The following is a 22,543-nucleotide window of genomic DNA, read 5'->3' on the forward strand; positions in this document are numbered from 1 at the left end:
TCCGCTCAGCCTCTCAGCACGACTGCCCCCTGCTCACCCCTCCTCCGGGAGCCACTGCCATCGGCCGCCCGGGGACGCGGTCCCTTTCGGTTCCCCTGCTCGCGGCTGGCCCCCCATCCTCTGTTGGGTCCCGCCGCCCCACCAGGCTCAGTCTTCTGCCTCTTCCTGTCTATGCTGACCTCAGCCTCCCTGCTTTGAACACCGTCCACGGCCGTGATGGCTCCCGAAGTTTTGGCCCCTCCCTCTTCCTCTCCCTAAACTGTCCAACCGCCTCATTGGCATTTCTGCTTCGAGGCCCAACAGGCTCCTTGAACTCCAGCGTAACACTCGTAACACCGGGCTCCCGGTTCCATGCCCAGCGTCATCTCTCGACAGTCTCCCTGTCAGGGGGAAGTGGCTCCATTCTTCCAAGTGCTGGAAGCCTTCATGATGTTCCATGATGTTCCTTCTTCTCACACCACCGACCCACCAGCAACTCCTGTGGGCTCTACTTCAAAAATGGGTCCAGAACCTGATCGCTTCCACCACCTTCACCGCCGGCACCCTGATCCACATTACCCTCCCCTCCCCCACTGAGGACTGCCGCAGTCTCTTCATCTGGTCCTTGCCCCAAAGCCCCTCCTCCACATACACCCTTCACCGAGGCCTTGGCAAGGTCAGCAGATGCTGTCACTCCTCCAAGGGCTTCTGTCTCACTGAGTCACGGCCCAAGCATCCACGGTGACCGATGAGACCCGTCTCATTGGCCGTCCTTCTTGCCTACTCTGTGCTATGTTGGCCTCCTTGCCCTGCCCCTGCCTCCTCTGGGCCTGACTCGCTTTCTTTCCTACCTTGAAAGGTCACACACACATGCGGGAGCACATGCACACACGTTTACACGTTTGTTACCTGTCTCCCCCCACTAAAATAGAAGCTCTGTGAGGCCAGGGACTTGTTTGCTACTGTATTTCCAGCACAGGCACTTCGCTGGCGCTCAGGACATCACTCCTGGTTGAGTAAATACATGAGAACTCAGAGTGCAGGTTCCCAAACTCCATACCCCACAGCATCTCAAGCCCAGGAGGAGAGACGGGCTTTTGGCCAGGGGAGCCGTCTGCTCCTTGTCTCCCGGAGGTGTGCGTTGTCCTGCACACGAAGGCCCTGAGGTACGGACACTCTGAGGCCAGACGGCAGAGCAGGACGCATGTGGCTGACATGGAGGCATCACGCCAGAGCACTGCTGACCAGCTGGTCGTTGCCAGAGAGGGATTAATAATAATCCCTACCATTCATCCAGAGCATTCCAGTGTACGAAGTGCTGTCACAGCCGATACCGAACCCGGGCCACACAACTGCCAGGAGGTGGGCAGAGCTAGCACCGGGGTCCCCATTATACGGATGACAGCTCTGAGGTTAAGTGTCTGGCCCACGGCTGCACAAGAAGTGGCCGAGCCGGGCCCTGAGCCAGGCGTCCCCACACGGCACTGGAGCTGTATCCTGCCCAGAGCAATCTTTATCAAGTGAAAGTTCTACAGCAGGTGGACATATTTCTACCCTCCGAATAAACTACTGAGTAAAAAAAAAACCCACAAATCATTTATTCTTTGGTTGTCTACACAGACACTTAAATACCGTAGTGCTGTCATGTGGCTGCCTGTGCAGGCCTCCAGGGGCGGCTCGGGGCCTGCGTCCTGAGCCCACAGCCGGGTCCAGAGGAGAGAGGGCCGTCCTGCCATATCCACTTCGGGGAGCAGTAGCACCCTGCGGATAGCCGTGAGCAGGGTCCCATTGGCCGGGCAGCAGACGGAACCTTCTCACTGCTCCGCAGCCCCCAGGGGCCGGCCGGTCCAGGGTGCAGACGTTTACTCCAGGTGGGTCTGGCCACCCACCCACAGTGAGCCGGACGCTGTCAGAGCTCATCCCTGCGCCCCGCCTCAACGCCAGAGAGAGACTCCTCGACGGGCTGGGGGGGCCCCTCCTGGGGGAGGACCATCTCTTCGGGGTTGAAGAGCATCTTCACCAGGTCATCCGCCTGCACCCTGTCCTACAAGGACAGACCCGCCTATTCAGAGAGGCCTCGGGACCAGGCACTCCCCTCTCTCAGGCGCTACTCGCCCGAGAACAAGAAAGTCTTCCTCCCTGGCTTCTGAGCTCCTCTCCTTCCCAACAGCTCCCCCTCTCTGGGCGGACAGCTGGGGTGCTGCCCAGCCAGGGAGTCAAGCACCAGGACCGTCCCCGGTCCTGGCATCCCTGACCTACAGCCCCGTTTACAAGTAAGGAAGAAGGGCCGGGGAGGACAAGGAGACGTGGCCACGGTGACACATCGCTGGAGGGAGGGGCCTCTGTGGACTCGAGGCCTGGGACTCTTGTCATGTCTAAGCCACTGGCAATGAGACGGGAAGGTGGGAGCAGAACCCGAGCCCTTCCAGGAACAGACCACAGCGGTACCAAGTGCTCTCACCCGCTCGCTGTGCCGGGCGTCCAACGTGAACCACAGGGCGATGGCACAGCGCTGGCCTCTGGTGACAGCCCTCACTCCATGCGGGTTTTCGGTGCCTGAAGAGAACCCCACAGCCCTTCCGCACTGGGGCTGTACTTCTGCCTGAAGGAAACACAAAGTGTGGGGTGGTGGGGTGGTACATGGGATGCAGACTGTAACCTGTCTTCAGAAGGGACACGGGATCATCAGGGTCCGGGATCAAGGGTGGTTCCTCAGCCTGGTTTCCCAAAGACCAGAGCTGGAGAGGTGGCCACTCAGAGGAGTAGGTGACACATCTCAAAGCCACCCACCCCCCCCCCCCCCCGGCTTGAGGAGGGGAGCCCTGGCCGCTGAGCCCATGGTGCTTGGGCGTTTCTGTCTCCCAGGGATGGGGACAAGGGCATACTCACTGTCACAGTCTTGGCGTCTAGTTCAGTGAAATAGAAGGTTCCTCCATCGAAGTCTCCATTTAGATAAAGAATAGCACTGGGAACAACAGACAGTGTCTTGCCAAGGGCCTCCTCCTCCTCCCCCCCTCCCTTCCCCTCCCTTCCCCTCCCTCAACAACCCACAGCTCCAGTTCCTTCATCTCCAGGTGCTCTCAACCAGCAGCTGGAGGATGGCTTCATGGAAAGAGAGCCTTCTAGACCCTTCTCTGAAGCCTCAAACATGACCCCAGCCTTCCCACCCCTCTACCCTCACTCCAGAGAACCCGCTGTCCTTCTCATGACACCACACTGGAATGACTCCCTAACTGTCTGACCTCCTAGCCAGAGGGCGTGGGGATAGGCATTGGATTCTGGGGACAGCTGGGCCCACAGCTCCGTGTGCGTGTGTGTTGGGGAGGAGGACAGCTGTCACCTGTAGTCCCGGAAGGTGTAGGCGGGGGGCTCCTTGATGCATACGAGGGCCTCGGCGTTCAGGATGCAGTTGTCCACGTGGACTGGGTGGCTGCTGTCCTTCCTCTCAGCCTGTGCCTCTGGGGCCGGGGTAACGCACATTAACGCGGGGACACCTCAGGAGACACTGCAGCTCTCCTGTTGGCATGGGGGGGTACTTCCCCAAATGTGTCTGGGTCTATGGAAATGGCCAATGAACTAGGGGGGGGGTCTCTGGCTCAGCCACCAGCCCAGAGGCCAGGACAAATCTGCAGGTTTCCCAGGAAGGTTCTTGGTGGGGCAAACAGGTGCAGCACGTAGGGTCAGGAGGCTCTAACCAAGGGGCAGGTCCTGGGCTGAGCTGCACGACCCCAGCTTTCTGGCCACAATACAAAACAGGAACCCCCAGGTAAGTAAAAATGAGGAGTCAGGAGGGTGGCAGGATGCAGGCACGGTACGGTGAGACTCCATATGCAGTGGGAGACAAGGTGAGGACGGCATGGAGGGGGAACAGATAGGAGCAAAGGTAAAGAGTTAGCAGGGTGCCTGGGTGGCTCAGTCGGTTGAGCGTCTGACTTTGGCTCAGGTCATGATCTCACGGTTAGCGGGTTCGAGCCCTGCGTGGGGCTCTGTGTTGACAGCTCGGAGCCTGGAGCCTGCTTCAGATTCTGTGTCTCCCTCTCCCTCTCTCTCTCAATCAATCAATCAATCAATCAATCAATCAAAAGGTAAAGAGTTAGTCTCAGTAGGGCTTTGCAGGTGGAGGAGCCATGCAGGAGGAAGGTCGTGAAAGAGAACAGACGGCACGTACTCTAGGACGCCAGGCAAGCACGCACATCACACGGAGCCATCGCCCCCAGCGCAAATGTCTGGCATGCCCTGAGCAGGCTGGTGGCCCTGTCAGGTCACCATAGATTCCTCCTACTTGTCCCCACCTGTGCAGCCAGTCATCAGGCCCTGTCCCTCCACCTCCTACACCCCCCTCGTGTCTTCCCTTCTCTTTACTCCCAACACCACCTGCCAGCTCTAGGCCTTTGTCCTCACCCACCCAGGTCACGGCTGACCGGCTTTCCTCCCTCTGGCTTGATCCATGCCCTCCGAATCTCTCAACACAAAGCAGCAAAACTAACCTTGTAAAAAAGAGGTCTCACCGAGTCCTTCCTGCTTGATGACTCTTCCCGGCTTCCCACTGCCCATGCCCCCAGCTTGGGATGCCGTGACACATATAGTTGTGTATCTGACACATTCCTTTGGGTGTGTCCAGATTTTGATAGAAATCCAAACCTTCCGGGGGGAGTAAAGCTCTCTAATCCCTACCACCTAGCCACAGCGCATCAGTGCGGAGAGCCTCTGAAGGCTGTGGCACGACAGATCTAGCTGTAGGCCACGTGTGACCCCCGCCCCCCTCCACAGGCACTGGCCATCCCTCACCCCTCCTCAGGACAGCAAAAGGGATAGAAGAGAGGGCGAGTGGGCAAGGAATGACCTTGAATCTGCTCTGACTTGGTTTTTGTTTTGTTTTAAAGATTTTATTTTTAAGTAATCTCTATACCCACTGCAGGGCTTGAACTTACAATCAAGAGTTGCATGCTTGGGGTTCCTGGGAGGCTCAGTCAGTTAAGCATCTGACTTTGGCTTAGGTCATGACCTCACGGTTTGTGAGTTCAAGCCCCGCATTGGGTGAGCTTGAGTTTTGGGCTCTGTGCTGGCAGTGCGGAGCATATGTGGGATTTTCTCTCCCTCTGGGATTCTCCTCTCTCCCTCTCTCTGCCCCTCCCTCACTTGTGCACTCTTTCTTTCTCTCAAAAAAAAAAAAAGAGTTGTACGCTCTCACTGAGCCAGCTGGGTGCTCCTTAATTTTCCTTGATTTATAAAATTAGATCTCTCACAGATTTGGTATTTAACATGTGGTGACAGAGAACTTGCAACTTAGCTCATGATTGATCTACACCCCTGTACGTCCAACACCACTGCTGAGAACCAATGGCCTACAGGATGAAAACCAAGTCCTGAATGTAGTTCTCCATAATCTGGCTTCTGAAGGCCTCCCCGGTCTTATCTGACTACCCCAACTTCACCCCCACTCCCCAGAAACGGCCACTTTCTTAGCCCCACCACCAGGTTGTCCAATGCCTGTCCTCATTTGCACATGCTGTTCTCTCTGGCTTAAACAACCTCTCATCACCTGCGCACTCCACAGCTCCTATTCATCCTGCACAACTGTCATCACCTCCTCTGGGAAGCCCTCCTGTCCTCCCAGTTGACTGTAACTTCCTGGGCTGCACTGATCGCACTGGGCTGCCACTTTCTGGTTCCCCAACTAGGATGAAAAGGACCTTGTCCTGTTCCTCCCCACGTCCTCGGCACCAATGCCAGGGCACAGAGCGTGTGCAGTGAGAGCGGCAGGGATGGAGAAGGCCCACCTTCGATGGCGGTGCGGCACACCAGGTGGGAGTAGGAGAAGTAGAGGGGGGTGTCCAGGCGGAAGTAGGACTCCATGACGCGCCGCACCTTCTCGGTCACGTTGTAGTACAGGTGGGCGCTCTGCAGGGGAACCTTCCCTTCCTGTCCCAGCTGCCAAGGAGACCAGTGGTCGGCTGCCCTGAACGCCCGTCTGTGGGCTGACGGGACCCACCGAGGCAACAGGCCCCCCTCCCTGTCCCTCGCCCAAAGTGCCAACGCTGCACCCACGCACAACGGCCCCCCAGTGTTACACCCGCCCCTCCTCCACCCGTCTCTTTATGAACAGTTTGTGCAGCCCTTCAGAAAGCACTCTCCTGGCTCTGGACACCGGTCAGTCTTGCTGCCTCGCTCTGATCACACTGAGTTTACTAGCCAGGACTCAACAGTCCACCTCCCTCAACTTAATTCATCCTGTGACAGGCAGACACCTTCACCTTTCCTGCCTCCACCCCCAACTCTCCCCTCTCCCAAAGCCTGAGCGTCCCCTCTCCCCATCCCCCACACTCTAGAACACTGAGTATTGGGTTTACCTTGAGGGCCTTGAAGACAGTGACTCCATAGAACTTTTCACTGGGGGTGTGTGGGGAGGTCTGACCCCGGTAGCCATCTCCTGAGGTCGCTGCTGCCTACAAGGCCCAAAACACAGGACGTAGACAGGGCAGCTGGGGTGGTTAAGGGTGAGCAGTGAGGGGCACTGGTGCAGGGGAGGCTGGGCCTTGGGGTGAAGGCGCGGTCACCGGGTTTCCCTTACGTTGGTAAGTCTCTGCAGCTCTCGGCACTCATCATCGGAGATGACACCATCCATCACCACCCTCTGGGAACCATTCAAGACTTTGGAGTTCATGGTGAGACTGATGCCTTCGTAGAGCAGGGGGCCACCTGCAAAGCAGTCATGAGACTGGGCTGAGACCTGCAGCAGTTCTGTCCAGACACACTCCATTGGATGGGAATAGAAATTCCAGGTGTTTCCAGGTCGCCAGAGAAACCTCGTACTCGGTCACTTCCAAAGGTGGGGTGGCCAGGAGGACAGAACTTGGAGCTGACAAGACAGAAGAGCCAAGTGCTAGTCCTGGCTCCCCTCCCAAACAGTTGTTGGTTCTTGGGCCTTTGCCAATAAGGAAACATCACCAACACATTCCTAAGACCATGAGCCCCAGAATCAGAAAGAACATGCTTAGCTGTGTGACCTTAGCAAGTTACTTAACCTCCCTGAGCTCTAATTTCCTCATCTGGAAAATAGCATCTACCTAAGTCTGATGCTTGTTTGATGTCAGAGAACAACAAGGCAAATTAAAAACCTAGCACAGGGGCGCCTGGGTGGTTCAGTCAGTTAAGCGTCTGACTTCAGCTCAGGTCATGATCTCACAGTTTGTGAGTTCAAGCCCTGCGTTGGGCTCTGTGCTGACAGCTCAGGGCCTGGAGCCAGCTTCTGATTCTGCATCTCCCTCTCTCTCTCTCTCTCTCTCTCTGTCCCTCCACCACTCACACTCTGTCTCTCTCTCTCTCTCAAAAATAAACATAAAATTTTTTTTAAAGGGGAGCAGCTAAACTAGCCGCCCCGTTTCAAAAAACAAAAACAAAAACAAAAAAACGAGCACAATCCCTGGCACATAGTTAATGCTTGAAACTTTAGTTCCCATCACATCATTGTCACCAGCAGCAGCGGTATTTATTTACAATGGGGACTTCCATCTGCCCAACCCACCCCCCAGGCAGTTATGAGGATCCAAAGAAACAATAGAGTGAAAACGAAGGAATGCGGCGCCAATTCTTTTCATATGCTAATCTTGTTAAATTAACCACTGTCAACTTAAGCCACAGCAGAGCAAAGGCCAACCTTCTCTTCTATTTCTTGTGGCCTCCCTCCATGCTGGGGACCCACTGGAGACGCAATTCAATTCCATCTATTTACTGAGGCTGCACTGTGTGCCCGGCCCCCGCGGGTCTCACACCTGAAGGTGGCACCTCTTCCAACAATTATGCACACGGGCAGACCTCGTGCAAGCACAGAGAAGGCTGCCAAGGAAGCTCAAAAGGAAGACGGAGGGGATCCTCAGGGCTGGGAGTTTAAGAAAGGCTTTGTGGACAGAGATGATGGGCGGGCCCTGGGAGGAGAGACAGGCTGGCAGATGAACAGAAGGTATAAGCAGGGGAAGAGCTCAACATGAGGTGAAAGGCGCAGGCAGGGTGGGTAGGGGCAAGGTCCTTGTATTTGGAAGACTGGTCTAGCCACGTGGTGGGGGAGGGGAAGGACAGACCAAGGAGGGACAGGAGTGCTCTGACAGCACCGGGGCCTGCAGCACCGGGAGAGGAGAGGCCTAGGGAGACAGGTGAGGAAAAGCAGTTTCAGTGCAGGTTGGAGGGGGCAGGCACGGGGGCAGAGCCCTCGGATCTGGAGGCTTGGTAACAGGGTACATGATGGAAGCGGTGTGTGTGTGTGGGGGGGGACAGGATGAGGTCTGTGCTGTAAACACTGACTGCAGTGAGCGGAACCAGCGTTGCAGTGACAACAGGAATCCTATCTCTTAACCAAAGACCAATCGTCAGTGCCCCTTCTGGGTGGAAGTCCTGGTGAGTTAAAAAGGGCACCAGGCGAGGCTAAGCCTGGCACAGGTCCTGAGGCTGGTCAGCTAGCGCAGGGACACCAGCTTGCTGCATACATGACAGCCGCAGACCCCCAGGCTCTGACCTCTCACCTTCCCGGGTCAGCCTGCTCACATCCAGCGACTCCTTGGTCTTCTCCTCCACCAGGGTCTCAATCTCCTTCATGAGGTTTCCGATCTCCTGGGAGATGCGGACGGCTGTTTCCCTTTCGGACCTGTGAGCACGGCCACCCTGAGCACTGTGTTCTGGGGCCGCCCTGGCTCCCACCCCAGCCTCCCAGCCTGGACCAGCCCACCCCCCTGCCAGGAGTTCACATCTGCCTGGGCTCAGGAAGCCTCGAGTGCCTCATCAGGCCGGTCCAGCCATGCAGTTTCTTCAGGGGCCTCACTTTTGTTTCTCTTGCAATCTTTTGGGAATCACCTCTTCTGGAGTCCATGAATCCTAAAAGCAGATCAGGAGAAAGATCAACACTGTAGAGCGACCTGCATCCTCCTCCAAGGTCTCCGTGCGTAGATTAGGGCCTACGGGAGGACCCGCCTCATCGCCTGCCTCCTCTCAGGAGGTAAAGCGAGGTGTGGGAGCCGGAGTCACCCCTGGCTGCCCAGAACTCCCCTTTGTCTTCCTCTGCCTCTCGTCCACAGGTTTCACAGATCCCATGTCTGGCTCAGGCCCCTGATGGTTTTTGCCCAGAGTCACACAGCTAGCCCCCTCACCCCCAGCTCCTGCATCCTGGCTCACCGGGTCAACAAAGGGAATTCCGAAAACATCGTAAGCGAAGAAGAGCAGTTCTTTCTCCAGCAGGCTGCGCTGTCGGTACTCCCGGGCACTCTGAGGAAAAGGAGTGGAAGGAAGGCCCTGGAACTCAGTCCTGTTAGCTCTGCAGCAGGGGTGGGGAGGGGGGAGTCCAACCCCACATTCTGCGCTGTTGCTCCCTGCGTGACCCGAGACTCTTCTCCCACTCCCACTAGTACTAGTGTGTCTGTTCTCCGGCACCTCTGTGCTCCGGGTTCCTCTGGCCTGGCGCAAGCAACGCCTCTGAGGGTGGCATAAGGCCCCCTGCTTCCCCCCATTTAAATCTCTGAGACAGGAAATCTGATGATTCTCAGGAGATGGGGAAATATTCCTCAAAGAAGGAGAGCTCTTTCTGGACTTTCATAGGGGTTCAATGCTGAGGCAGGAGACCTCGGTGCTCCGTGACCCATGTGTTATCACTTAACCTTTACAGCCACCTTTGAAGTTGACAGTATTCATTTTAGAGACAAAGACGCTGAGGAGCAGAGGGGATATGTGACTTGTTTAAGGTGACACTATAGGAAATGGAGCAGGGACCGACATTCAGACCCAGGTCTTCCCAATCCTGAAGCCCACGTGATTTTGGTTAGGCCGCTGCCTCCTCTCAGACTCTGAGCAGACCGGATCCCTCCCGGAGTCCCACGGCTGCAGCTACAACAGCAGGGTCTGGCCTTCCGGCCCTCCCCACACGTGCTCACAGAGAGGGCTTACCCAGGGCAGAGAAACTAAGTACCTTCCAGGGTCACATCTCTCCCTAGGTGCCCTGCTAGCCTCCAAGCAGCAGAAGGAGGAAAAGAAAAAAAAGAAAAAGAAGACACCATCAATTGAAAGAAAAGATGAGGGGAGTAAGGAAAGTGTTAACAAGACATCAATGAGTTCTACATCATCTATCATATTTACCCAACGGGGAGATGGAAATTTTCTCCTAAGGAGTTTAAGTGGTTCACCAAGTTCTAGATACCCAGCTAGGTGCGTTCTCCCATTTAACCCTCTCCCACAGCTCTATGAGGCTCCTAGGAAGCAAATCCCACTCCTATGTTTATTCACTCGGCAATGATTTGTGGAATATCAGCTATGAGACAGGAACTGTGCCAGCCCTGGGGTAACGCAGGGCCAGAACCGGGTCACCACCACCAGCCACAGGCCACTGTGTGAGTCAGCCCATCTCCTGGAGCCAGAATGTTCTCATCTGTAATGTGGGAGAATAGCGCCCCCTACCAGGGCTGCTGCGGTGATTAAATGAGATGATGGGTGTGAACCACACAGCACAGTGCGTGGCCTGGGACAGGGCTCAGCAAATGCTAGTTACCTTCTTTCCAGAAAGGAAAGTTCTAGTTAAAAGTGGTTTATTTTCTCCCTCTGCTCCAAACTCACTAATACGACTATAAGTGGAGGGAAAAGGGTCTTAACTGAACAAGACAAAGGCACCTGAAGCAGCACCCTCTCAAATGAGACGGTCCCCACCTAGTGGCCAAAGAGGACAACTACAAGGTCGGGTCTCCACAGGAGAGGGGATCGCAAGAGAAGGGTTATTTCTTTTTTTTTTTTAATTTTTTTAACGTTTTATTTATTTTTGAGACAGGGAGAGACAGAGCACGAACAGGGGAGGGTCAGAGAGAGGGAGACACAGAATCTGAAACAGGCTCCAGGCTCTGAGCTGTCAGCACAGAGCCCGACGCGGGGCTCGAACTCATGGACCGTGAGATCATGACCTGAGCCGAAGTCGGCCACTTAACCGACTGAGCCACCCAGGCGCCCCGGGAAGGGTTATTTCTATTAGAGACTCGGGATTCCAGAGCCAGGAAGGAAGAACCTTGCTTTTTTTCCTTCAGGGCAAGCTGGTGGCCCTACCTCACCATATGAGAATCAAATGAAACAAAAGCTGTGGAAGAATTTTTCAGACTAAATGCCACACACATCGGAAGAGTGGTAATTTTCAACAGCAAGCTCCGCAACAGCCACAATGGGAAGTTGGCTACTGCCTCATTCTCTGCCTCCTTCTCCTGGTGAACAGGGGAGAATTTAGCTACCTGGGGCTGGAGTACAGACAGGGCAGACCTGTGAGGAAAGCGCCCTGCTCCACCTGTATGTACCTGAGTTAGGTAGGCAGTACCACTCATGTATCTCCAAAGCTGGAAGTTTGGTTCTAATTCGATGGTAAGATGGAGCAGTGAACCATTCTGCCATCGCCGCCTCCTATTCCACCTAGCGAGTTCCTTCCTCCAGCCACTGCCTCCCTCGGCCCAGCAGCCCCCCTCTGCCTTGCCACTGTAACCCTGTACTGGTCTCCTGCTTCTAGCTTCTTCCTGTTCTGAGCCTTGCACCGTTTCAGCTGGTCGGGCTACTGTTTAAATCCCTTCGTGCACCCACCACTGTCTGCCTTATGGAATAGAGGCCAAGGTCCTGGGAAGGCACTCAAGATCCTTCAAAATCTGACCTTCCCAGGCCTCGTTGTCTGTAACTCCCCAGTATCATCTTCCATTTATGTGGGACAATCGTCCAGGTTGTTTGCACGTGCTGTTCTTCATCTAAAAGGCCCTTCCTTGCCTCATTCACCTGCTGAAGGCTTTTAAAACCAAATGTCAACGGCACTTCCTCTTGTGAAGCCTTCCATGACTTGTCAGTCGATTATTTCCTTTTTTTTTTTCGATTTGAGAGAGCGAGAGAGGGCACATCATCAGGGGAGAAGGGGAGAGGGAGAGAGAGAGAGAGGGAAAATTTGAAGCAGGGTCCACACTCTGCATGAAGCCCAATGCAGGTCTCGATGCCATGACCCTGGGATCGTGACTTGAGCCAAAATCAACAATCGGATGCTCAACGGACTGAGCCACCCAGGCGGCCCAGTCGATTATTTCTCTTCCATGATTCCACTACAGCTTGCATATGTATCCACTATTAGATTTACTACGGTATTCTGTAAATTTTGGATTAAATGCCTTTCTGTATCATCAGTGCCCTAAGGTTGTGCTTTAGATGGCATTCAAGGGGCACTTGGGTGGCTCAGTCGGTTAAGTGTCTGACTTCAGCTCAGGTCGTGATCTCACGGCTTGTGGGTTCGAGCCCCGTGTCAGGCTTTGTGCTGACAGCTCAGAGCCTGGACCCTGCTTCAGATTCTGTGTCTCCCTCTTTCTCTGCCCCTCCCCTGCTTGTGCTGTCTCTCTCTCTCTCAAAAGTAAACATTAAAAAAATTTAGATGGCATTCAAAAAGACACGAAAGTAATACATTATAGTGACTCTAGCTCAGGTTATGATCTCACGGTTCATAGGACTGAGCCCCATGTTGGGCTCTGTGCTGACAGTGTGGAGACTGCTTGGGATTCTCTCTCCCTGCCTCTCCTCTCTCTCTCTGTCTCAAAATAAATAAATATTAAAAAAAATTTTAATGTGTATTTATTTTGAGAGAGAGATACAGTGTGAGCAGGGGAGGGGCAGAGAGAGAGGGAAGCACAGAATCCGAAGCAGTCTCTGAGCTGTCAGCACAGAGCCCGACGTGGGGCTCAAACCCACGAACTGTGAGATCATGACCTGAGCCAAAGTTGGGCACTCAACCAACTGAGCCACCCAGGCACCCCATCAAAATAAATAAATATTTTAAAAATCCCACATGTGTAGCTATAAGAAATCCACAAAGTGCCAACAGCCATAAATACAAACATTTTGGTCTCTCTCCCTACCCAGGACCTGTAGGCCCATTCCTTGGGGGTAATTTGACGAACAATTTCTCATCAATCTGTCTAAAAAGTGTACAGTTTAAAAAATACCTATGTGTTTTAAAAAACACAAATAGGATAGAATATAACTACAGATCTCTTTTGTTTTCCTTACCTAAAACAGTCTCATGGAGACAATTTCACAGTGGTGCATAGTAATCTGCTCATGCAATAGGACAGATGTCTTGTATACCATTGAACAGATGTACTGCCATTTACGTAGACAGTTCCCAAACTGACGGCATTTAGCGTGGTTCAGTTGGTTGCTTTCAGTGGCAAGGTTCTGATGCGTATCTGTGCCTGTCTACCTCTGCATACCGGGGCAACTCTGCTGCGGGCCAAATCTCTGGCGGTAGAATCGCCAGTTAAACGAACAGTCCCACCGACAGAACCACTAGCGGTGCAGGAGTGTGCTTGCTTTTGCACTCCCTACATCTGTCCCAGAGATTTGGTGCATAAGCAAATGGGTTGCCTCTAGAGTAACAGTAGCTTTTGGCATCTGTTTGAAAAACTGGTCCAAAGTTACTTTTACACAGTATGTAGACGGGGTTTGTTTGAGAGGAGCCAGCAGGACACAGGCGACAGGCTCGCCGTCCTAAGTCTCACTCATTCTCCTCTTCTGAAACCAGGGATCGCTCCTGCAGTGACAGGCCACCCCCGATTTCAAGAGATGGCTGAGGTAAGAGGTGAGGAAACCGGCCACTGGCTGCTTGTGTCATATACCATCAGTAGGGCCCTCGTGATGCTACCTGTCCACAAAACACCTGGGAGATATTTGTGCCTGTTGGCTTGCAAAGTGCATTTATACTCAGTATGTCATCTGACCCTCACGCCCATCTTGTGTTAAAGAAAGAGTAAGAACCACAATCCCATTCTATGGAAGGAAAACCCGAGACTCAGAGGGGCCATGCCATGTGCCTGAGATCCCACACGACATGAAGAAGTTTATACAGCTAGTAACTAGAGGAGCAGGTGCTTGAGCCCAGACTAGTGACTTCAAATACAACTCACCGTTCTGGGCTCAAGAAGAGGGTCCAGGGCGTGTGCAAGGCGTATGTGAAAATATCAAGGATCATAGTATCACGTTTCACTAAGTTTAAAAACAACTTTCGGGGCGCCTGGGTGGCTCAGTCGGTTAAGTGGCCGACTTCGGCTCAGGTCATGATCTCACGGTCCATGAGTTCGAGCCCCGCGTCGGGCTCTGTGCTGACAGCTCAGAGCCTGGAGCCTGTTTCCGATTCTGTGTCTCCCTCTCTCTCTGCCCTTCCCCTGTTCATGCTCTGTCTCTCTCTGTCTCAAAAATAAATAAATGTTAAAAAAAAAAAAACAACAGAGAACTTTCTATGTTTCTAAGTGCAAAAATAATACCATTTGCTGAAGGGAATTTAGAAAATATAAATGGGCAAGATACAAACATCACCCATATTCCACCACCTAGAAATAATCCACCACCTAGAAATGACCACTGAACATGTCAGAAAGTTTCACTTTGGTCACTGGGTCTGCTTGGGAGGGAGTCGGGCATAGTGCTGAGAGAGGGAGAACTCAGCTCACACAATGGCAGAAAGAAGGGACAGGGAGGAAACGGAGGCAAGAAAATAGGTGAGTGAAAAAAGAGTTTAGCTTGAAGTAAAAAAACGATAGATGTTGGCCAAACAGTATCAAGTCTCAAAGCAGAGGTGCCAAGAAAGGGGAAAAGGGGTGCCCGCACTGCAATTCTGTTTTTCTTTTACGACTCAGACAACAGACTTCGGGGCCCTGATCGCACCGAGAGAGGCTGTTCCCTGTCCAAGCAGTGCCAGACCGCACCCCCCCCCACCCCCTTCTGCCCTCTGGTCTGGGTTCGGCTCGAAGCTGCCAGAACTAAGGCAATCTCTCACCTCACGGGGGCCAATGGATCTGGCTGGTTCTTCTCCAAGCATGGCTGTGTAGTAGGCCAGATTCTGGTTCATCACCTCATCGTTGGGGAAGAAGAGGAGGTAGGTCTTGGCACATTCAATAGCCTGTGTATAATTCCCAACTGCAGAGCAAAAAAAAGACGGCTGGGAAGAAAGGGTCTAATCCTGGGTACCAGGAACCACTGATGCCGAGTCTCAGTGCAGCTCGAGGCGGTGATGACACACAAGATGGCCCTGCTACCTAACACAGCTGCTTGATCTGAGGGGGGAATTCTAGAATAAGAACAGAAGTTACATAAATACAGAATATAGAATTGATTTAAGATGCTCAACATCCTCAGGCCTGCCTAATGTTTAAAAAAATTTTTTTAAATGTTTTATTTATTTTTGAGAGAGAGAGAGAGAGAGAGCATGAATGAGGGTGGGGGGCAGAAAGAGAAGGAGACACAGAATTTGAAGCAGGCTCCAGGCCCTGAGCTTCAGCACAGAGCCTGACACGGGGCTTGAACTCATGAGCTGTGAGAGCATGACCTGAGCCGCCCCTCAGGCCTGCCTAATGTTGAATGCCCACATCTTTAACATTTCATAAATAAACACTACCCTCACATGAGACCAATTTCACGAATATTCCCATCTTCCTACCTTCTTTTCCCTACAGATTTTCAGAAGATGGGGACAGACCAATAGCAGATTGCCTCTCTGACAGGACAGTTCTCATGCACATGTGTTGGTCTCCCCAACTCAACTAATAAACATTTTATACTCGGGCCGCCTGGCTGGCTCAGTCAGAAGAGCATGCGACTCTTGATCTCAGGGTCGTGTGTTCAAGCCCGTAGAGATTTCTTAAAATAAATAAAATTAAAAAACAAAACAAAACAAAACACTAGATGCCTATCTTCTAAAAAAAAAGAAAAATAAATAAACACTTTATACTCTTGAGTGTGTGGTGATGCTTAGCACACAGAAGGAACTCAGGAAGGATCTGCTCATTGCTGCTTGTTTGGATACTGGCAGTCCCCTGCCCGGAGCATCAGCACTCTCCTAGGGAGAAGGGCTGGAAAATGTCCTGTGAACTGGTTTAAATGGCAGTAATGGTAGTATATACCCTTGCCTTTGCTCTACCTTAATTCAGATGGGAAATCAGGTTATAAATGTTATAGAAGGGAGGAGAGAGGTCCTACCTAGGTCCTCTCCCAGCTTTGCCGGTTGCTGGCCTCGGCTCCTGGGGCCAGTCCCTTGTCACAAAGCACCCAGGGGTCACCTGGCTGGGTGCCTCCCAGAGTCACAGTGAGAAGCCAAACATGTTGAAGCAGCACAGGGGCCATCGTCCCTGCCTACCTTGCTTTGGGCATTCTACTGAAAAGCAGCAGAGAAGGAAGAAAGTCGGTCTTACTGTTATAGTAGGCAAACTGCAGATAATTATAATGTGATGGGAGGAAGTCTTCAAAGGGCTTCTCTCGGCTTGGGTGGGAAGCCAGCTCCGTGACGCAGTTCTGCTTACAGCTCAGGACCTGGATGTAATGATCTGAAAGGAATCAGAGGGGTAGTAACCATCAGGTCGACCTTCAGGATTCAAATTCTGGTGAAGATGAACACGTTCAAGAGAAGGGAACTTTCAGGCCCATCCTCAGACGGCGGGGATTGAGGCGGAAGACGCCGTGTGCGCATCGTCAACCCGTGGCCCCGGGAGCCCCCGGGCGGCAGGCGAGGGCAGGCCCGGGGCCGCGCACCTGCGATGGCCTGGAAGAGGTCCGCGTTGTACTCCAGGTAGTTGTAGCCGTCATAGTCGTACGGCCCCTCGCAGAGTGCGCGGCACTCCGCGTCCGCCACCGAGTACTCTCGCAGCGCCGCCTCCAGGTGGGCCACGGCTTCGTGGGGCTGCTCCTCCGAGTAGAGCCGCACTCCCAGCCGGAACTCGTGCTACTGGGAGGAAGGGGGGACTCAACTGCGGGCCGCACCCAGCCCCCGGCCCTCGTGCCCCCACCCCCACCTCTGGCCACCTGCACCTGCGTCCTCATGGCCTGCCTCGGGTTAGGGACACAAAACGGTGGCTGCTACCCAGTGGAGGCCTTTCGTAAACGGCCTTCACAGGTTTCTCTGGACACTCCAAAGCATTTAACTCAATCTCGATAAAAGATACACGGGAGTTCGCTGCAATTTTCTTGTACTTTTCTATAGGGATAATAGTGTTCAAAATAAAGATTTAATGAAAAAGAACTCTTAGATGCTAGAATGAGGTCGGTGCCGATGGTAGCAACCTTTCCAGCATAAGGGGTGATGTGGGCTGCAGATGACTGTAGAATGGGTTTTGCTATCTGTGACACATAGCTCCCATTCTCGTGTACAGCAATTTTCATTTGCCACAGAGTCACTAAGACACACACACACACACACACACACAAACTGTGTGTAGTTGTATAACGTATTTGATGTACACAATTTACTTTTAAAGTCATTTCGGTATTGTTTGTTTCTAATATCTCTATTTCTAAACTATTAAAACTTAAGAGAACATAAGCTCTTTACAAAATGCTATTAGCATCACAGATAATATCTCTTGTGGGACATGGATTTCTGCTAAACAAATAGAATAAGATCATCAAGGAACACTGCACCACTTATTGTAGTGAAAGCAAAAACCTACACAGATTAATACAATTATGCAAAAAATGGACTGTCATGCAACCATTAAAAATTGTATTTTCAAAGAAAATCTGAAGCCATGAGAGAAGCCTCATGATATAGTGTTAGTTCAAAAAGGATTTTGAAAAATACGTATACAACATGATACCGAATTAGGTTAAGAAATTAAGATATAGTGGAGGTGCCTGGGGGCCGAGTTGGTTAAGCATCCAACTCTTGGTTTTGGCTCAGGTCCTGATCTCATGGGTTGTGGGATCAAGTCCTGGATCTGGCTCTGTACTGACAGTGTGAAGCCTGCTTGGGATTCTCTCTCTCCCTCGTTTTCTGTCCTTCTCTGACTTGTGCTCTCTTTCTCTTTCAAAATAAATAAACATTAAAAAGAATTAAGATATAGAAGACTTTAAAAATAGGCTAAAATATGAACTACTAGTTTTTTTAAAATTTTTTTAATGTTTATTTATTTTTGAGACAGAGAGAGAGAGAGAGAGAAAGACAGAGTGTGAGCAAGGACGGGCAGAGAGAAATGGAGACACGGAATCCAAAGCAGGCTCCAGGCTCCAAGCTGTCAGCACAGAGCCAGACACGGGTATCAAACCCATGAGCTGTGAGATCATGACCTGAGCCAAAGTCGGACGCTTAGTCGACTGAGCCACCCAGATGCCCTGAACTACTGGTTTTGTTAAGATGGCAGTATTATAGATGATTACTTTCTCCTTTGTACTTATCTGCATTTTTCTAGTGTTGTACAATGAACATTTACTACTTCTGTAATCAGAAAACAAGCCTAGTAAAAGTCACTTTAATAAAAAAAGAGAGAGGGGGGTGCCTCGGTGGCTCTCCGTCAGGTAAGCATCTGACTTCGGCTCAGGTCATGATCTCACGGTTCATGGGTTTGAGCCCCGCGTCGGGCTCTGTGCTGACAGCTTGGAGCCTGGAGCCTGCTTCGGATTCTGTGTCTCCCCCTCTCTCTCTCTACCCCTCCCCCGTTCATGCTCTGTCTCTCAAAAGTAAACAAACATTAAAAAAAAAAATTAAAAATAATAAAAATAGAGAGAGAGAAAGGGACAAAGTTTTTTTCACCATATGGGGTTTGGCCTCAAGATCCTTGAAGTCAGCCTCCTTCACCCCAGACATGGTTTGGTAATAGTCCAGATTCTGCCGCATCTCCATGTGTTCAGGATTGCCCACGAAGAAGGTATGTGCAGCTGCTACTGCTTTCTCCAGCTTGTTTATCTAAGAATAAAGCACAAGAACATAATCCTCACATCCAAGCCCTGAAGGTTTGTGTCCAAATGCACAGTCCACGGTAAACAGGAAATCCCAGCCTTCCTGAGCCATCCACTCAAACAGTATGCTCTAGACCTTACCAGCCGCAGAAAACACACCTATTACAGGAACTACATACCAGAAATTAGGAGCACAGAGCCCTGGGCAGAATTAGCCTTTCTCAAATCAGGCGTAGCAGTTCCCCAAATCATTGGAGGTGAAACCTTCAATAGTGTAAACATTCTGTTTTTATTTATTTTTTAATTTTTTAAATTTCTATATATTGTTTAATGTTTACTTATTTTTGAGAGATAGAGACAGAGAACAAGCAGGGGAGAGGCAGAGAGAGAGGGAGACACAGAATCTAAAGCAGGCTCCAGGCTCTGAGCTGTCAGCACAGAGCCCAACACGGGGCCTGAACCCATGAACTGCGAGATCATGACCTGGGCTGAAGTCAGACACTTAACCGACTGAGCCACCCAGGCACCCCTAAACATTCTATTTAAAAAAAATTTTTTTTTCAACGTTTATTTATTTTTGGGACAGAGAGAGACAGAGCATGAACGGGGGAGGGGCAGAGAGAGAGGGAGACACAGAACCGGAAACAGGCTCCAGGCTCCGAGCCATCAGCCCAGAGCCTGACACAGGGCTCGAACTCACGGACCGCGAGATCGTGACCTGGCTGAAGTCGGACGCTTAACCGACTGCGCCACCCAGGCGCCCCAAACATTCTATTTTTAAACAAAGGTCATATTGTGGGGGGAATGCTATGGAAGATTGACTGCCCAAATAATATACTCTCAAGATTCAGATGTGGCAACTGAGCTGAAAAATGTGTAATGCTTCAAGAATTTAGTAGTAGAGGAGAAAGAACAGTTAACAATGACGCCGTGTCTAAGGATTTCCCTAGAAGATACTTTTCTTTTTCTTGCATAAAATATAATCAAGTGTTTTTGACACATTCAAGGAAAAGATGAGTGACTGAAAAATCCTAAGGTCTTATACAAAATCCAGACATGGCATCTTCTGACTCAAAGCCTGGGGCTCATGAGGTTAAAGCAAGTGGTTATATTGAAACCTGAGGAGAAAAAATCGTGCTACATGCCACAGTAATGCCCATAGCAATGGACTCAAGCATATCAGTGTTACACAGTTTCCTATGTAGAAGCTAAAATAAATCACTGATGATCTAATGATTAACATGGGCTTAAGTGTCAGACAGATCTGTGACAAAGCTAGGTTTAATTAGTCACTTGCTGGGGCTTTAGATAAGTCACTTAAAGTTTACTCTCTAAATTCAGTTCCCTAATCTGTCATCTGCAGATAGCACTCACTAACTCACAGGGTTGTTGAGAATGTTACACAAGGTGATATACCTGCAGCTTCTAATACATGGAGCTGGGCACATACGAAACGCTCAATAAATGTTAGCTGGTATAATCAATATCCTAAAAATTTTTTCCTTTTCCTCTTACCATCAGAACTAGTAAATGCACATTAGATAAGGAGTTGGCCCTGGCTCTGACCCTAAAATAGCTAGGTAACCTAGGGTCAATAATCGCCATCTCTGTACCTGTTTTGTTAATTGTACAATTAGAATTTCTCCCACGCCTGTCCCCTTTATGGATTTATTCTCCCACTGTTATCTTTCTACATTGCTCGTGCATTTTCTCGTTCTCTCTTATCTTCTCTCTCCACCCCCAGTCCTACTTTACTAAGCACCAAGGCACCTAATTTCCTTCTCTCGTGTGGACAACCCACACTCATCTCCTAATGGTTAGCCCCACCACCTCTTTCTCCTTCTCCCAAGGCTTATTCCACCTTCCAGAAATAGCATTCTAAAACCTGACACTGGCTCCTGAAGCCTGCAGAATTCTCTTCTGAGTCTGGCCTCACTTTACCTGGAATGGCCATTCTTCCTCTCCTCTAGTGAGATTTAGGACTCACCTCAATTGTCAACTCTTCTTTTAGTCTCCCTGGTTTCTCTGAGACAAAGCTAGGTTCTCCCTCCTTTGTGCTCCCACAGCCCTATGTACATACCTTTTTTAGCCTCTTCTATAGTGATTCTTAATAGGGAAGCGATAGGAAACAAAACAGTGTAAAGTTAAGCATTTTAATGACCTGTACAAGAACTGGAATGTAGTAGGTATTCAGGAAACATTTCTCAAAGAATTTTAGAAAGTGCTGTTAAGTGACACGACCGAAGACATGACCCACTTATTTTGGTTTCAAATACAGTACTTTCGCAAGTAACAAGGAGGAAGGGAACAGAATTGTGTAAGCAAAATGCTTGTGGAGAGGTGGAGGTCTGGTCTCCACAGTTCTCTTAAGTCTCTCTTTAGGTGGAATTGAAGGTCTGTGAAACTATGGATATAATAAATATGCAGCACAGCTCCTCCTTCTTTGTTTCCCCCCAGTAAAATGGGTCTAATAATAGCACCTACCTTACAGGATATTGACAAGATCTGGGCAAATAAATCAATAAACACAAAGTTCTTAAAATAGTGTCTGGAACAATGTGCTGGCTATCATCACCACCACCACCACCACGCAAGCCAGGGACGCTCCAAATCCATGTATACACTTGGTCTTAAGCCACTCTGGAATTCCTAAAAATACTCATTTTCTTTGAAAACCTGACAATAGCCAGAGGGTCCCCCCACAGCCTTAGTGGCTAGACAGCCCCTACTGGCGACGTGGCAAACTCACGTCCTGAAAGAGAGCTGCAGTAATCGTGTGGCAGGAAAAGCATCACTGAACAACGAACCGGAAGGAAGATATTGCAGAAAGGTCCTAGCTTCTCACTCGGACACTTACAATGAAATCCGGATGAGAGACCCAAGCTGCCGCTTTAGTTCCCTCTAGGAGGCCTCCCGGGGAATACAAGGCCAAGGTTTGCTTGGTCGTGCCTTAACCCCACGCTGGACCTTTGGGGTTACCATCTGCCTATGCGAACCTGGCGTAGCAGGTCTTCCGGCAGGGTCCCTCTTCTCCCTGGGTCCGAGGAGAGCTCCCCGGCCAGGAGGCCACCTTCCCTCTCCGCGGATACTTCCCCGGCCCCCCAGGTTCGCCCGGGTCATCTGCAACCACGCCCAGAAGGATCCCTGCCGCCCAGGGCCGGACAGGTCTGCACCTTGAAGTAGGCGACCTGCAGGTAGTTGTAAGGGCTCCGCTTGCGGAACTCCAACTCCAGCTCCTCGCTGAGCGAGTGGGCGGCCGGCGGCCCGAGGCAGCGGCGCAGGCAGGCGGCACGACGCAGCAGGCCCCCAAAGAAGCGCAGGTCGTGCAGGGCGGCGGCGCCCGAGGCCTGCGCCAGGCTCGGGGACGAGTCGGGGTCCATCTCCCACGGGAGGTCGGCGGCACACCGGGTGCGGCAGCGCAGGCGAAGGGCGCGCAGGGCGGCCCTCGAGCGAAGCGCCCGCTCCATGCTCAGGACCACCCCAGCCCAGTCCCCGCGCGCGTAGGCCGCGGTCCCCTCCGCGAAGAGCAGATCAGGCGCAGGCATGTCCCATCCCGTCTCGGACTCGACCTCGGCCCGGGAGGCAGCGGCGGCAATCGCCAGCAGTGTGGTCAGCAGCCTCAGAGCGCGTGCAGCCATTGCCGCCTCAGACCTAACGGGACAGCCGGCCACCCGCCACGGAGGCCGGAGTCCCACCCCCGAGGAGCCCCGCCCACCACGTCCCTCCCCTCCCCGCCCCTTCCCTGAGTGGAGCCCCGCCTCCCAAGCCCGGCGGCGCATGCCCACGAACGTTGCACTACCCTTTTTGGCTTTCCCTAAGCCAGCACCCCGCCCCTCAGCAGAGCCTAGGGCGTCAGCTGGAGCCCCGCCTC

At 51.9% G+C, this 22,543-nt stretch overlaps 1 protein-coding gene across 1 annotated transcript; it reads right to left on the reverse strand.

The window, feature by feature from the left end:
• Positions 1-1,559: 1,559 nt before the first annotated feature.
• P3H1 (prolyl 3-hydroxylase 1) lies at positions 1,560-22,376 on the reverse strand. The gene is made up of 15 exons (XM_045476928.1): positions 21,846-22,376; positions 18,527-18,679; positions 16,534-16,723; positions 16,197-16,328; positions 14,786-14,925; positions 9,142-9,231; positions 8,792-8,844; positions 8,496-8,617; positions 6,551-6,678; positions 6,330-6,425; positions 5,760-5,910; positions 3,320-3,437; positions 2,869-2,944; positions 2,441-2,581; positions 1,560-2,023 (listed from the first exon to the last, which is right to left on the reverse strand). Exons 1-15 carry the CDS (start codon positions 22,308-22,310, stop codon positions 1,889-1,891), a joined length of 2,190 nt encoding a protein of 729 aa, XP_045332884.1. The 5' UTR covers positions 22,311-22,376; the 3' UTR covers positions 1,560-1,888.
• Positions 22,377-22,543: the final 167 nt, after the last annotated feature.

Source organism: Leopardus geoffroyi, chromosome C1, assembly GCF_018350155.1.
Source record: "Leopardus geoffroyi isolate Oge1 chromosome C1, O.geoffroyi_Oge1_pat1.0, whole genome shotgun sequence".
Taxonomy (NCBI): Eukaryota; Metazoa; Chordata; class Mammalia; order Carnivora; family Felidae; genus Leopardus; species Leopardus geoffroyi.